This window comes from Aethalodelphis obliquidens, unplaced genomic scaffold (assembly GCF_003676395.1).
Source record: "Aethalodelphis obliquidens isolate GAN/ISIS:26980383/991018 unplaced genomic scaffold, ASM367639v1 scaffold7, whole genome shotgun sequence".
Classification (NCBI taxonomy): domain Eukaryota; kingdom Metazoa; phylum Chordata; class Mammalia; order Artiodactyla; family Delphinidae; genus Aethalodelphis; species Aethalodelphis obliquidens.
In genome coordinates this window covers 27250884-27267912 of record NW_020837951.1, presented here as the reverse complement: position 1 = coordinate 27267912, position 17029 = coordinate 27250884, and the positions used below count along the sequence as shown (strand labels likewise).

Sequence of the window (17029 nt, the reverse complement as noted above, 5' to 3'; positions counted from 1 at the left end):
TGGGTGCATAAATATTTACAATTATTATATCTTCTTCTTGGATTGATCCTGTGATCATTATGTAGTGTCCTCTTTGTCTCTTGTAATAGTCTTTATTTTGAAGTCTATTTTATCTGATATGAGAATTGCTACTCCAGCTTTCTTTTCGTTTCCATTTGCATGGAATATCTTTTTCCATCCCCTCATTTTCAGTCTGTATGTGTCCCTAGGTCTGAAGTGGGTCTCTTGTAGACGGCATGTATACAGGTCTTGTTTTTGTATCCATTCATCCTGTCAATGTCTTTTGGTTGGAGTATTTAATCCATTTACATTTAAGGTAGTTATCGAGATGTATGTTCCTATTACCATTTTCTAAATTGCTTTGGGTTTGTTATTGTAGGTATTTTCCTTCTCCTGTGTTTCCTGCCTAGAGAAGTTCCTTTAGCATTTGTTGTAAAGCTGTTTTGGTGATGCTGAATTTTCTTAGCTGTTGCTTGTCTGTAAAGGTTTTAATTTCTCCATCGAATTTGAATGAGATACTTGCTGGGTAGAGTAATCTTGGGTGTAGTTTCTTCCCTTTCATCACTTTAAGTATGTCCTGCCACTCCCTTCTGGCTTGCAGAGTTTCTGCTGAAAGATCAGCTGTTAACCTTATGGGGATTCCCTTGTATGTTTTTTTTTTTTTTCCCCTTGCCGCTTGTAATATGTTTTCTTTGTATTTAATTTTTCATAGTTTGATTAATATGTGTCTTCGCATGTTTTCTCCTTGGATTTATCCTATATGGGACTCTCTGTGCTTCCTGGACTTGACTGACTCTTTCCTTTCCCATATTAAGGAAGTTTTCAACTATAATCTCTTCAAATATTTTCTCAGTCCCTTTCTTTTTCTCTTCTTCTGGGACCCCTATAATTCGAATGTTGGTGCGTTTAATATTTTCCCAGAGGTCTCTGAGACTGTCTTCAATTCTTTCCATTCTTTTTTCTTTATTCTGCTCTGCAGTAGTTATTTCCACTATTTTATCTTCCAGGTCACTTATCCGTTCTTCTGCCTCAGTTATTCTGCTATTGATTCCTTGTAGAGAATTTTTAATTTCATTTATTGTGTTGTTCACCATTGTTTGTTTGCTCTTTAGTTCTTCTAGGTCCTTGTGAAACGTTTCTTGTATTTTCTCCATTCTATTTCCAAGATTTTGGATCATCTTTATTGTCATTACTCTGAATTCTTTTTCAGGTAGACTGCCTATTTCCTCTTCATTTGTTTGGTCTGGTGGGTGCTTACCTTGCTCATTCATCTGCCTTGTGTTTCTCTGTCTTCTCATTTTGCTTACCTTATTGTGTTTGGAATCTCCTTTTCACAGGCTGCAGGTTTGTGGTTCCTGTTCTTTTTGGTGTCTGTCCCCAGTGGCTCTAGGCATGCAGGCTTCAGTAGTTGTGCCTCTCAGGCTCAGTAGTTGTGGCTTACAGGCTCTGGAGCACAGGCTCAGTAGTTGTGGTGCATGGGCTTAGTTGCTCCGCCGCAATGTGGAATCTTCCTGGACCAGGGATTGAACCCATGTCCCCTGCATTGGCAGCCAGATTATTAACCACTGTGCCACCAGGGAAGTCCCTAAGTTTTTAGATTACTTATAACCCTTTTACTGTAGATATATATTTGTCACACTGCTGATTATTTCCTTAAAATAGACTTCTGGAAATAATAGTACTAGATCAAGAGGTGAGGGTACTTTTTTATGAAGGTTGATACATTTTGCCAAATCACTCTCTAGAAAGGTTCTACCACTTTGCATTTGTACTAAAGTGTATGAATGTCCCTGTCTTCCCATACCTGGTGGATACTCATGACATTCTCATTCACCTTTGATCAATGTAAAGCAAAAGATGACAGTCCTTGGTTTTTTTCATTTGCCTTTCTTTATTAGCAAATTAAATATTTTGCATTTATTTATCGACCCTTTTATTTCCTCTTCTGTAAATTCTCTATTCATGTCCTTTGCCAATTTTGCTATTGAGATACTACTTTTCTTACTGTTGGATAAAAGATTTTTATATATTAGGACTTTTTCAGTCACATTTATGGAAAATATTTTTCCTTCTGTATAATTTGTCTTTTAATATTGTTAGTGATATTTTACCTGTAAATGATTTAAATTTCATGATAAACAAATTGATAACTAATTTTGTGTTATTTTCTCCTATATTTTTTTCTGTTAAAAGTCTTTTCTTAACCCCCTAAATCAGTAAAATACTTATCTATCTTTTCAATTTTTTTCTTCTTAAAAATAAGGTAAAATTTATGTTCTATTTTTAATAGTTTTATGTCTTTATCTTTTATATATCTTAATAGCTGTAAATAATTTTAGGATATTATATGAAGTGAGGACTGTGGATGGGCTCAAAATGGTGGAGTAGAAGGATGTGCATTCACTCCCTCTTGCGAGAGTACAGGAATCATAACTAACTGCTGAACAATCATAGACAGGAAGACACTGGAACTCAAAAAAGATACCCCACAACCAAAGACAAAGGAGAAGCCTCAGTGAGATTGTAGGAGGGGCGCAATCACAATAAAATCAAATCCCATAACCACTGGGTGGGTGACTCACAAACTGGAGAACAACTATACCACAGGAGTCCAGCCACTGGAGTGAAGGTTCTGAGCCCCACATCAAGCTTCCCAACCTGGAGGTCCGGCAACAGGAGGAGGAATTCCCAGAGAATCAGACTTTGAAAGCTAGCGGGCTTTGACTGCAGGACTTTGACAGGACTGGAGGAAACAGAAACTCCACTCTTGGAGGGCACACACAAAGTAGTGAGCACATCAGGACCCAGGGGGAAAGAGCAGAGACCCAACAGGAGACTGAACCAGACCTACCTACTGGTGTTAGAGGGTCTCCTGCAGAGGTGGGGGGTGGATGTGGCTCACCATGGGGACAAGGACACTGACAGCAGAAGTTCTGGGAAGTACTCCTTGGCATGAGACCTCCCTGAGTCTGCCATTAGCCCCACCAAAATGCCTGGAGCCTCCAGTACTGGGTTGCCTCAGGCCAAACAACCAACAGGGAGGGAACCCACCCCCACACATCAGCAGAAAAGTGGATTAAAGTTTTACTGAGCTCTGTCTACCAGAGCAACACCCAGCTCTACCCACCACCAGTCCCTCCCAGCAGGAAGCTTGCACAAGCCTCTTAGATAGACTCATCCACCAGAGGGCAGACAGCAGAAGCAACTACAATCCTGCAACTTGAGGAATGAAAACCACATTCACAGAAAGATAAACAAAATGAAAATGCAGAGGATTATGTACCACATGAAGGAGCATAATAAAACCCCAGAAAAACAACTAAATGAAGTGGAGATAAGCAATCTTCCAAAAAAGAATTCAGAATAATGATAGTGAAGATGATCCAAGACCTCAGAAAAACAATGGAGGCAAAGATTGAGAAGATGCAAGAAATGCTTAACAAAGACCTAGAAGAATTAAAGAACAAACACCTAGAAGAATTAAAGAACAAACAAACAGAGATGAACAAAACAATAATTGAAATGAAAAATACACTAGGAGGAATCAATAGCAGAATAACTGAGGCAGAAGAATGGATAAGTGACCTGGAAGGCAGAATGGTGGAATTGACTGCCACAGAACACAATAAAGAGAAAAGAATGAAAAGAAATGAAGACAGCCTAAGAGACCTCTGGGACAACATGAAACACACCAACATTCGCATTATAGGGGTCCCAGAGGAGAAGAGAGAGAGAAAAGACCCAAGAAAATATTTGAAGAGATTATAGTTGAAAACTTCTCTAACATGGGAAAGGAAATAGTCACCCAAGCCCAAGAAGTGCAGAAAGTCCCAGGCAGGATAAACCCAAGGAGAAACACACCAAGACACATAGTAATCAAGTTGACAAAAATTAAAGACAAAGAAAAATTATTAAAACAACAAGGCAAAAACAACAAATAATATACAAGGGAACTCCCATAAGGTTAACAGCTGATTTTTCAGCAGAAACGCTGTAAGCCAGAAGGGAGTGGCATGATATATTTAAAGGGATGAAAGGGAAGAATCTATAACCAAGATTACTCTGCCCAGCAAGGATCTCATTCAGATTTGATGGAGAAATCAAAAGCTTTACACAAGCAAAAGCTAAGAGAATTCAGCACCACCAAACCAACTCTACAAAAAATGCTAAAGGAACTTCACTAAATGGGAAACACAAGAGAAGAAAAGAACCTACAAAAATAAACCCAAAACAATTAAGAAAATGGTAATAGGAGCATACATATCGATAATTACCTTAAATGTGAATGGATTAAATGCTCCAACCAAAAGGCACAGGCTCGCTGAATGGATACAAAAACAAGACCCATATGTATGCTGTCTACAAGAGACCCACTTCAGACCTAGGGACACATACAGACTGAAAGTGAGGGGATGGAAAAAGATTCCGTGCAAATGGAAAACAAAAGAAAGCTGGAGTAGCAATACTCATATCAGATAAGATAGGCGTTAGAATAAAGAATGTTACAAGAGACAAGGAAGGATACTACATAATGATCAAGGGATCACTCCAAGAAGAAGATATAACAATTGTAAATATTTATGCACCCAACATAGGAGCACCTCAATATATAAGGCAAATGCTAACAGCCATAAAAGGGGAAATCGACAGTAACACAATCATAGTAGGGGACTTTAACACCCCACTTTCACCAATGGACAGATCATCCAAAATGAAAATAAATAAGGAAATACAAGTTTTAAATGATACATTAAATGAGGTGGACTTAATTGATATTTATAGAACATTCCATCCAAAAACAGCAGAATACACTTCCTTCTCAAGTGCTCATGGAACATTCTCCAGGGTAGATCATATCTTTGGTCACAAATCAAGACTTGGTAAATTTAAGAAAATTGAAATTTTATCAAGTGTCAGTGATAGTTTTACTTCTTCTTTCCAATTTGTATTCCTTTTATTTCTTTTTCTTCTCTGCCATGGCTAGGACTTCCAAAACTATGTTGAATAATAGTGGCGAGAGTGGACATCCTTGTCTTGTTCCTGATCTTAGAGGGAATGCTTTCAGTTTTTCACCATTGAGAATGATTGCTGTGGGTTTGTCATATATGGCCTTTATTATGTTCAGGTAGGTTCCCTCTATGCCTACTATCTGGAGAGTTTTTATCATAAATGGGTGTTGAATTTTGTCAAAAGCTTTTTCTACATCTATTGAGATGATCATATGGTTTTTATTCTTCAGTTTGTTAATATGGTGTATCACATTGATTGATTTGCGTATATTGAAGAATCCTTGCATCCCTTGGATAAACCCCACTTGATCATGGTATATGATCCTTTTAATGTGCTGTTGGATTCTGTTTGCTAGTATTTTGTTGAGGATTTTTGCATCTATATTCATCAGTGATAGTGGTCTGTAATTTTCTTTTTTTGTAGTATCTTTGTCTGGTTTTGGTATCAGGGTGATGGTGGCCTCATAGAATGAATTTGGGAGTGTTCCTTCCTCTGCAATTTTTTTGGAAGAGTTTGAGAAGGATGGGTGTTAGCTCTTCTCTAAATGTTTGATAGAATTCACCTGTGAAGCCATCTGGTCCTGGAGTTTTGTTTGTTGGAAATTTTTAATCATTTTTCTGTATAATACTTTTTATCCTTTGACATAAAATCTCTTATCAACTGTTTACCATCTGCCAAAAAGGCCTCTGCAATTTTAACTAGAAGACTATTAGGTATATAAATTAATTGGGAGAAAATAATTTTTAAAATAATTCTTCCCATGCAGAACTTTGATTTTATCTCAATTTTGTTTAAATCTTCTTTCGTGTCTCTTTATGTGTCTGTGTTTGTGTGCTTTAACCACAGTTCTTATCATGTGGGCGTAAATAATTTCTTACTAAGGTTTTTTATAGTTCTTTTCTCCTTTTTTATTGAGATATAATTTACATATCATAAAATTTACCATTTTAGTGTACTATTCATGGTTTCAGCATAGTCACAAAGCTGTGCAACCATGTCTATGATCTAACTCCAGAACATTTTTCTCATCCGCAAAAGAAACCCCGTGCCTTTTAGCAGTCAATACCTCTTCCCCTCACTCAGCACCAGGCAACCACCAGTCTACTTTGTTTCTCTATGGATATGCCTGTGCTGGATATTTCATGTAAATGGACTCATACAATATGTAGACTCTTCTGTCTGGCTACTTTCACTTAGCATAATGTTTTAGAGGTTTAACCAAGTTGTAGCACATGCCAGTACTTGACTCCTTTTTATGACTGAATAACATTCCATTGTATAACGTACCACGTATTGTTTATTCATTCATCCGTTGATGGATAGTTATGTTGTTCTCACCTTGTAACTCTTATGAATAATGCTGCTATGAACATTTGTGTACGAGTTTTTGTGTGGATATATGTTTTCAATTATCTTAGGTATATACCTTGGAATGGAATTGCTAGGTCATGTGGTAACTGTGTTTAACTTTTTGAGGAACTGCCAAACCATATTACACAGCAGCTGCACCATTTTACATTCCCGGCGGCTATGTACGGAAGTTCCAGTTTCTCCATCTTTGCCAATATGTGTTATTTTCCATCTTTTTGATTGTAGCCATCCTAGTGGGTGTGAAGTGGTACCTCATTTTGGATTTGCTTTGCATTTTCCTAATGACTAATGATTTTAAGCGCCTTTCCATATATTTATTGGCCGTTTGTATATCTTCTTAAGAGAAATGTCTATTCAGGTGCTTTGCCCATTTTTTAATTGGTTAGTCTGTCTTTTTGTTGTTGAGCATAAAATTTCTTTCCATACTGTGGATACCAGATCCTTATCAGATATCTGATTTGCAAATATTTTCCTCCCACTCTGTGGGTTGTTTTCTTCTCTTTCTTATAGTGTCCTTTAAAGCATAAAAGTGTTTAATTTCGATGAAGTCCAATTATGTATTTTTTCTTTGGTTGCTTGTTCTTTTCTTGTCATATATAAGAAACCATTACCTAGGTTGTAAAGGTTTAGTTTTCTTTTCCTTCTGAGAATTTTATAGTTTTAGCTTATATATTTAGATCTTTCATCTATTTTTAGTTAATTTTGTGCACGGTGTAGGGTATGTGTTCAACTTTCTTCTTTTGTATGTGGGTATCCAGTTGTCCCGTCACTCTTTGTTGAAAGACGATTCTTTCCCCATGAAATGGTCTTGGCAGTCTTATCAAGGCCAAAATTAATTGACTATGGATGTATGGGTTTCCTGCTGGACTTGCAGTTCTATTCCATTGGAATTCATGTCTCTGCTGAGTTTTCGATGAACACCGGAGTGAAATGAATACATTTTGTTCTCTAACAAGTACCTGGAGTATAGTTGAACACTGGCCCATGCTTCTCACCTGTTGCCTGGCGTGGGTAAGAGACTGACATCTCCTCTAAGAATGAGGGTCATAAGAGGGACACGCACCTGAAAAGACGTGGAACTCTAGTCTGCTTAGAGACAAACTGACAAATTAGGCCCGAATTCCAGCCCATATAGTGTGGTTAAAGGAATTTGAAGCCTTGTCAATTTTAGGCAAATATAACTCCATACACTCATCTCAGCATCCTCAAATTCATCTGGTAAATATTTATTGAGCCCCTCCTCTGTACCATGTACGATAAAGCAGCTTTGATTTGAAGCCTTTTATTTCTGGCCTACCTCCAACATAAACTATTTGCAAAGTTACCAAAAACAGTACGTTGACTGTATGAGATTATCATTTTTTGGTCAAAAACAGTTGAATGGTGGCTCTAGTTTGTGAACCATTGATTATAGCCCTTCTCTTTGTCAATAATTAGCTAGTAGGCCAACTGCAGTATCTATTCAGGCCACTCCTTGTTAAAGGTAATAAAATCTTATCGTTTGTGTATAATAAAATGCTTGTCTTTTGGTTCCACTTTGTTGAAGATGGGGGCACAGGAATATTCAGGATTGCATAAAACATCCAAAATGATATCAGATTATTAACAAGCGACGTATAAAGAAAAGGGCAGAGACAATGATTCCCTGGGCCTGGAAGCTTTGTCCGTCTGTCTTTAGAGATCAAAGCTTTGTTGCAGTATGGTCTGCTAGAACAACCAAAGACTGACCCCTCTCTTCCTCTTTGCTGTTGCCAGAGATCCTGTAGTAGCATAATACAGTTTGTGTCTGGTAATGTTTAATCTTGATGACAGCTGGAACAAGAATCATCATCCCGAACCCTGGAGCAAAGATGGTTTTCTGCTCAGCATAAGTTTTATTACAGTAATTAAAGTGAACTCAGAAAGACGGACCAGACTTTTAAATGAAATCATTCCTTTTTAAGTTGTTTAAAATTGAGCCTTCCATTGGACATTATAAAAATCAAAAACTTCTGTTTGTCAAAAGACAGCATTAAAAGAGAAAAGGTAAACCACAGACTGGAAAAATATTTGCAAAACGCACTTAAAAATGGACTCACCTAAAATGTATAAAGAACTTCTGCAAATCAGTAAGATAAAGACAGGTAACCCAAATGGGTAAAAGACTTGAATAGGCACATCACAAAAGAGGATAGTCCAATGTCCAACGAGCATATAAAATGATACTTAACATCTTTAGTTATTGGGGACATGCAGGTTAAAACCACAATGGGATACGACTACCCACCCACCAGAATGGCTAAAATTCAAGGTATTGACTCGGTTGTGGAGCAATTGGAACTCCCGTACACTGCTTGTGGGAAAATAAATCAGTACAAGCACACTGGAAACTTGTGTGGCTGTAGGATTAAAGCTAAAAATAGGGCTTCCCTGGTGGCGCAGTGGTTGGGAGTCCACCTGCCGATGCAGGGGACACGGGTTCGTGCCCTGGTCCGGGAAGATCCCACATGCCGCGGAGCGGCTGGGCCCGTGAGCTGTGGCCGCTGAGCCTGCGCATCCGGAGCCTGTGCTCCGCAACGGGAGAGGCCACAACAGTGAGAGGCCCGTGTACCGCAAAAAAAAAAAAAAAAAAAAAAAGCTAAAAATAAATATATGTCCTAAGATATGGCAAGTCCACTCCTGGTTATGTACCCGACAGAAATGCATGCACATGTGCACCAAAAGATGAGTTCAATGATGTTCATGGACGGATTATTTCTAAGAGCCTCAAACTGGAAACACCTCAAATTTCCACAACAGTTGAATGGATTAATAGATTGTGGTATATTCATATGATGGCAAACTACACAGAAACGAAAAATAATGAACTACAGCTAACTTGAAACAATATGAATAAATCTCACAGATATAATGTTGAGCAGAAAGCTAGACACAAAAGAATACACACAGTGTGATTTAATGGTTAAATCAAGATTAAGAACAGGCAAAACTAATCTATGGTAAAAGATATCAGAATAGTGGTTACTTTAGGGAGTGTTTTGACTGGAAGGGGTCATGAGGGAGTCTTCTTGGGTGCTGGAAATAGTCTATATGTCAATCTAGATGGTGTTACATGGATACATACATGTGTAAAAATTCATTAGTCATGTAAGATTTGTGCACTTTACTATATTTAAGTTATAATTAAATTTTTAAAGGTATGCTAAAAAAATTAATTTTTCCAGACACCATCCTCTATTCTGTGAAGTCAGACCTCTTTTCATCCCCAGCAGACAACTAGGAGGGAATCTCTGAAGAGGGTAAAACAGGACGTAGGGTGGCATCAGAAGCAGGGAACCATAGTAAAATTAGGGGGTTAAGTGGAAGTCTACATACTGAAAGTAGAGGACCTGAGGCCTCCTTCCCCCTCTGAGCTCCCAGAAATCTAGCAACCAGACCTTCACCCACCAAGCATGAGATTGGAAGATTATTCTCTGGGGAATCTGACTAGGCCAAGGGAAAATACCTAAAGATGTTGACACCCAGAGTTCTCCAACTAAATGGCCCAGCGAGATGACCCTGTGGTAGAGCTCTTGAATTCCAAAATCTACCCACAAATGAAAAGCTTCCGATTAGTTTTTACTGCCCCATTCTTTTTTTTTTTAATTGAAGTATAGTTGATTTACAATGTTGTGTTAGTTTCTGGTGTACAGCAAGGTGATTCAGTTATATATATATAGTATATTCTTTTTCAGATTCTTTTCCATTATAGATTATTACAAGATATTGAATATAGTTAGTGCCCCATTCTTAAATAAGAATTACCAGACCCCTGAGGCAAGTCTCTACCATGAAAGACAGAGACCAAAACAAAGAGAAAATAACAACAACAAAATGACTTGGAGGAAACAGACTGTAAGATGCAAGAACACTTTTTAAAAAATTACTAAATTAAGGTACATGATAGAGAAGACTGTATTCATTAAAAAGTTTGGTTATTTAAAAGAGGAAGATTCAGGGGAAAGAGGTTAGGGGAGGAACAGAGGGCGGGAGAGAGGGAGAGAAAGAGAGAAGGGAAGGGGAGAAACATTATATATAGAAAAAGGATCAAGAATCAGAACAACATTGGCTTTCTCAAGAGAGCACTGAGAGCTAATAGAAAATGAAAAGACAATTTCAAAATTCAGAGGGAAAATGATTTCCACTGTAGAACTCTATAATCTATACAAACTATGAAATAAATGTGAGGGTAGAATAAAAACATTTCAAATACACAAGGGATTTACATGGAATCATACCAATCATCATCAAAGAAAACTGATCACTCAATGTTGTCTACATACAAAAGAGAAAATCATCATAATAAACTGTTTTTATTTCATGGAGGTAGAGTGAGAAAAATTAACAAGTCAAAAGAAGGCATGATGAAATTTGAAAAATAATAATAATATATGAGTAAAAATTTGAAACCATTTGAATTTATTTTTTATTCAACAAATATGTACTGAGTGTCTACTTTTTGCCAGCATTGTTTTAAACACTGAGGGTACAGAGGTGACGAAAACAGAAGTCTTTGCCCTCATAGAGCACATTAGGGAAATGTTTAAATAATAATTATACATCTACTTAATGAAATGTTATGTAACCATTGAAAAATTACATGAATACCAGAAACACAGGAAATGTGTATAAAATAATGCAAGGTGAAAGGAACACATGCTGTGGATGAAGACAAAAGGGAAGTAATAAACCTGAAAACAGGTATGTGAGGATGGCAGAATTACAAATTAATTTTTCTTTTTTCAAAATTCCCTTTAATTTTATATTGGGTTTTTTAACAGACAAGGGAAACATCAAAAATTTTTTAATAAAAGTGATAAAAATCCTATGTTGCCTATTTAAAATTCTATGCCAAGTATTTCATTTGGAAAGCATTGTTGTTACTTTTCAAATATTTTTGTTATCTGAAATCTTTATAGCTATTAGCCCTTAGCAGGATGCTAAAGGATATTGTACTTAAATTCAGGTTCCATCTAAGAAATTTTTCTAGGAAGTGGTATTATCTCTCTTCCTTAAGAGAGAGAGTGGGAAATTACCCACTCCTGATGGGAAAAACATGGCCACTTGGTTAAATGTTATCATGAAAGTTTTCTTTCTACTCCAGCTATGCAGAGAAAGATGAGGGTGTTGGAAAGAATGCAGATCAAATCGGTGTCTAGAAAGAGCCATTAAACATTGTCTGTTAATTAGCTCCATGAGCTAATGAGCTCTGTGAGTGGGGTAGGTAGACTCCCTATAACTGATGAGAGAAAAGTCTCTGCCTGTTTAAGGGCAGTTGATACTATAGTTTTCCATACGGGACACTAGTATTCCTGGCCCATGCGGGAATAATACAGTGGTGATGTTTCTGAGGTACTTTCCACAGGTGGTAGTGAAAGCCCATTTTACCACCATGTGTTTGTGTCAAACAAGAGATTTCAGGAATCTCCATGTGAGTTACTGTGTAGAGAATTCCTTTATATTGTATAGGAAGCAAAGCTTTCTTGGACTAGCTAATTTGATGTAGTCTTGGACATGAAATCTGAGAAGACTGTTCTGGGTTCCCAAGGGATCTGACACAAAGAGAAAACTCAGGATAAACGTTCTAATCACGCCTGGAGATGAGTTAGATGCTGTGAGTTTTTTCATGTTCAAGGGTAGTAGGAAAGATATTGCATCAAAGTGTCATATAAAATCTTATTCAGTTAGACTATACACTTTGTTTACATTTGGCTTTTAAAATAATATTCTAAAATTTAAAAATAGGAGGAAAGCTGACTGTAATGTGGTCTCCTGGATGGAATCATGGAATAGAAAAGGACATTAGGGGAAATTAATGACATAAAAATAAAGTATGGAGTTTAGTTAGTAACTATGTACCAGTGTGGCTTCATTAATTGTGATAAATGTACCATAGTGATGTAAGATGTTAAAAATAGGGGAAACTGGGTGTGGAGAATATGGAAACTCTTTATCTTTGCAACTTCTCTGTAAACCTAAATCTATTCTAAAATTTAAGTTTATTTAAATTAAAAAATATGTAGGAGGAAAGAACTATTATCTCAATCTCAGACAAATCACAATTTTGGCATAAGCCTAGTGCTCAGGCCACATGACTGCAGCTAAGCCTCAACCACTGTCGGGTATCAGTTGAATCCCAGGTTCAGTTATTTTCAGCGACAGGGAAAAAAGTTGAAACTGCAAACCAAGATACATAAAAATCAGAAAATATGGAACTGATAAGACAGCAAAGTTTAGATTTGGGTTGTGGAAAATAGGAAGCCATTGTAATTTCCTGAGTGAGGAGGTGATGTAGTGAGAGTGACATTTGAGGGATTTATTCTATGAGCAGTTTGCAAAATGGGTTGAATTTGAGGAGAAGTTGAGGCAGGGGGATCAGCAAAGAGGCGACAACTGGAATGGTAAACAAAAATCTTAAGACTAAAGCCCTAAAATGGAGCTTATGGCAAAGGTTTCAAGCAATGTTATTCTTAGTGCCACATACAACCTGTTTTAGGCACCTGGGGACAAGCAGAGCCTACTGTGGAGACAGCTGTATCAGACGATCTTAGTTTGCCTGTTTCCATTAGATATTTGAGTCATAGAACCACTTTCCTTGTTCCAGGTCCAGGCTCTCCTGGTGTCTTGTCAAGACTGTACCTTGTCACCTCTGCTTGTCCTATAGCGGCCCAGTGCTTGTTTGATAGTCACACTTGAGTCAATGCTTCTTTTTATTTTTAACCCATCCTAATGGTTTTTTTTTAAAACTTATCTGGAAATGATTTCAAACTTACAGAAAAGCTGCAAGAATAAGAATGGTACACTGGGGCTTCCCTGGTGGTGCAGTGGTTGAGAGTCCGCCTGCCGATGCAGGGGACACGGGTTCGTGCCCCGGTCCGGGAAGATCCCACATGCCCCGGAGCGGCTGGGCCCGTGAGCCATGGCTGCTGAGCCTGCACGTCCGGAGCCTGTGCTCCGCAATGCGAGAGGCCACAACAATGAGAGGCCCGCGTACTGCAAAAAAAAAAAAAAAAAAGAATGATACACTGAACACCATAGACTCTTGTTACACCTATTGTTAAACATTTCTCCCTCTCTCTCTCTCTGTCTCTCTCTCTATATATATACATATATATATGTACGCACATCTAATATTTTTTAACTACTTGAGAACAATTTGCATGGCCCTTTACTCCTAACTACTTCATTGTATATTTCCTAAGAATTAGGATATTCTGTTCCTTGAACTGAACTGAACTACGGGAACACCCGTCATCCTGGTCTGACCTCTCCCACCGCTCAGTCATGGGAGTGAAAAATCCAAAGTTTTATTTGAATTTTGGGTTTGGGTCTTTGACTGTACCACAGAATCAGATTTTTCAGATTAGTTTTGAATTTGATTCATTATGTGTTTGACTCAGTTGTTCAGCTATTCTGAAAACATCTTTGTGAATGAGTAATACTGATACCAAATAATGGCAAACACTAACCTAGTATTCATTACAAAGTGTCAGGCACTGTTCTAAGCACTGTCTACTTAGTAATGCATTTAATCCTCACAAAAACCTTAAAGGAACTTACCATGATTATCTTCATTTTACAATGGGGAAATGTAGGCATAGAAGTTGAATAACTTGCCCAGAAATGAACAACTGATAAGGAGGCAAAATCAGGATGAACCCAGGTTCTCAGATCTTTCTTGTCTGTTAACCCGTGTGTGTGTTTAGCCTTCTTACATGTCACAGTGTCTTCTCTAAAGATGATCCCACACTATTTCTTGTTATTGATTGCTTCTCATTGTGTCGTGTTCCCCTAGGAGAGATGCATTCATTTTCTTGTTGTGTTTATTTTTCAGTTGAGGGGAAGGTGACTGGTCCCATGAGCCCGGGAGAATGAACTCAGAGGAGGCTGTTTACACGAGGTTCTCCCGCTCACCAGCTGTTGAGAGTCTGTGGATGAAGAGCAGGATCTTATTACTTCAATGGAAGCCTGGGACCATGTCCCCAACCACCAGCCCACCAAGAGGATGTGGTACAGTGGGGCTGCCTAATAAATGATTCATCAGAAGCATTTGATACAAATGTGTCTGGCAGCAGCCTCTTCAAATTTATGTTGCCTTCTTATCTAACCTTGCGTGTGTTTAATGATCCCACTGCCTCTCACTCCAGTGCCAGTACTGACCTGAAGGCTGGATCCACAATGGAATTCTCTTCGTGCAGGCTGGGTCTGTCCTGTTTGACAGCTATTTATAGAGCCCGTGTGGGTTAGTAACTATTTACTGAATGCCAGTTCCATGCCAGTTGTTAGGCTGGGTGCTTTACAAACATTTAATCCTCACAAAAACCCTGTGAGGTTGAACCTATTATCTCCATTTTGCCCATGAGCAAATGGAGGCTCAGAGAGGTTGTGCGCTGTGTATAAGGTCACACAGTTGGCAGAGTCAGGGCTCAAATTGAGATGAAGTCCAAAGCCCCTCCACTTTAACACGCCGCTTTGCCCATCACTGCTCCAGAGATCACTAGCCCACCATATCATCACTGGCACTCCTCTCATAAATAGAGGTGGGGATGGCAGTGTATGTGATGGGAAGTGTCTGAAAGGGAGGGTCAGGGAGCTTTAGAGGCACTGAAAAATCACAGAATTAGTCTCTAAGAAAAATAACACAATGCTTTTTTAGATCAGAAGTTGATAAACTGTGGCCTATGAGTCAAATCAGCCCCCAACCTCTTTCTGTAAGTTAAGTTTTACGGGAGCACAGCCACACCCAGTCCTTTATGTACTGCCTAAGGCTGCTTCCTCTCCACAATGGCAGAGTTGCATAGCTGTGACAGAGGCCATATGGCTCTCAAAGCCTAAAATATTGACTCTCTGGGCCTTTCTAGAAAAAGTTTGCTGACACCTGTTTTGGATGACTTAGGAAGAGAACCAATAGTTTTTATTAAGGCCAATTAATTATTTTTTTCATTTGACTGAGAAAACGACTTAAAGATTCGTACTGCTAAGGCCGTCACTGGTGGTGGTGGAGTGGGGCACGGGGGTGGGGCTGTAGGGATCCAACCAGCGGAGGTTAAGGGACAGGGAGGAGAAGGGGGAAGTCTGGGCCTCTGGGTCCCCACTCAGCTCCTCCCCCCAGATGCATCCCACTCATGTCCTTCCGATTTCCCCTGCCAAATCAAGTCTCCTAAAATAACTGCTCATAAACTTGTAAGTGGCTTCCCACTTACAAAATGCTCAAATTCGAACACCCCAGCTGGGAATATAGAGACCAAAACAATCTGACCCCTATGAATCTCTCTCTCCACCCGTCTTATTCTTTTTTTTAATCACGAGGAAGTCACGCCAAGTTTGGGTTTATATTTCAAAGCCAATGTACTTGTCTTTGATTCACTTTTATGTAAGCAGAAAAGTAAACATATAATAGTTGTAGGCGATAATAGGAAACCAGGCTGAGCTTTCTTATATATGATGTATTGATTCTTCACCTAAGCTAAAAGTTATATAAACAGGGACTTCCCTGGCGGTCCAGTAGTTAAGACTCCGTGTTTCCACTGCAGGGGACCCAGGTTCGATCCCTGGTGGGGGAACTAGGATCCCATATGCCCAGCAGCGCAACAAAAACAAAAAGTTATAAACAAAAGAGAAGTTTATAAATGTTTCAGTTACCAGAAGTCACTCTCCAATTGTGTTTAGAAAAAAACTATTCCAGCTAAGGTTTTTGTTTTGTTTTTAAATTGTATTATCATAAGCTCTCTCCCACGTTGCTGTGTATTTTTCATAAAGATAATTTTTCATGGCTGAGAATATTTCATCTCCTATATGTTCCAGAATTTTCCTAATACTGCCCGGGTATTTGGACATTAAAGGTTGCTGTTTTCATTTGTTTCAACTCCTATCTCTATTGCCTCTAGTTATTCTTCTCCTTCTTTTTCACCTTTGCTCAGACTGTTTTCTTGGCTTGGGAAGGATCCTGTTGTCCTTTCCCGTCTGCTTAAGTCCTGTCACCTTCCCCCTTCAATCTCCGATTGCTAGGAGAGAGTTCAGATTGACCTTTAGAATGACGGATTTCAAGAGACTTCCCTAGAAGGTGCTGACATGGTACCATCTGAACTTGACTGCAATGGCACTGCAGTATCAAAGGGCTCAGAAACCATTATTTCCTGGTGCTGTACTCAAGAATGGTTTATTTTAGAAAAGAACAATAGATAGCGGACACATACTATGTACTTTCCATATGTCAGGCATTATCGTAAGCACTGTATATACATTGTCATTTATCTTCCCGACAACCCTTTCAAGTGGGTCCTGTTAATACTCTCATTGTACAAATGAGAATATTGAGGTACAGAGAGGTTAAGAAATCACCCAAGGCCACACCACTGATAAGTGGGAGACTTGGCATTTGAATTCAGACAGTCTGGTGTCAGAGTCCTGGAGCTTAGCCAGTGAAATAGAACTCACAACGGCCCTTCCTCTCCCTAGTCTCAACCACGCAGCCTCAATCGGGCCCATACCATCTTCAGAGTATATGCAGAGGGCCTCAGAGGGGCTGCTGAGCAATGTTCTTACTAGGAACAGTGAGCCTGTTCCTCTGTGTTGGAGAGACCTGGCTGGGGGCCAGCATCCTTTCACACAGAGGAGCTCAAGAGGCAGA

At 38.8% G+C, this 17029-nt stretch overlaps 1 protein-coding gene across 4 annotated transcripts in view; it reads left to right on the top strand.

Moving 5' to 3' along the window:
- Positions 1-16264, top strand: part of SLC44A1 (solute carrier family 44 member 1) — a 214451-nt gene extending 198187 nt beyond the window's left edge. For all 4 annotated transcript variants that reach the window (XR_003432562.1, XM_027105319.1, XM_027105321.1 and 1 more), the window contains one exon: positions 14234-16264. Coding sequence is in view for 1 of the 4 variants with exons in the window: in XM_027105319.1 (XP_026961120.1) it covers positions 14234-14248 (15 nt within the window). In the remaining 3 variants the exon portion in view is untranslated. The remainder of the gene's footprint in view (positions 1-14233) is intronic.
- The last annotated feature ends 765 nt before the right edge of the window (positions 16265-17029 follow it).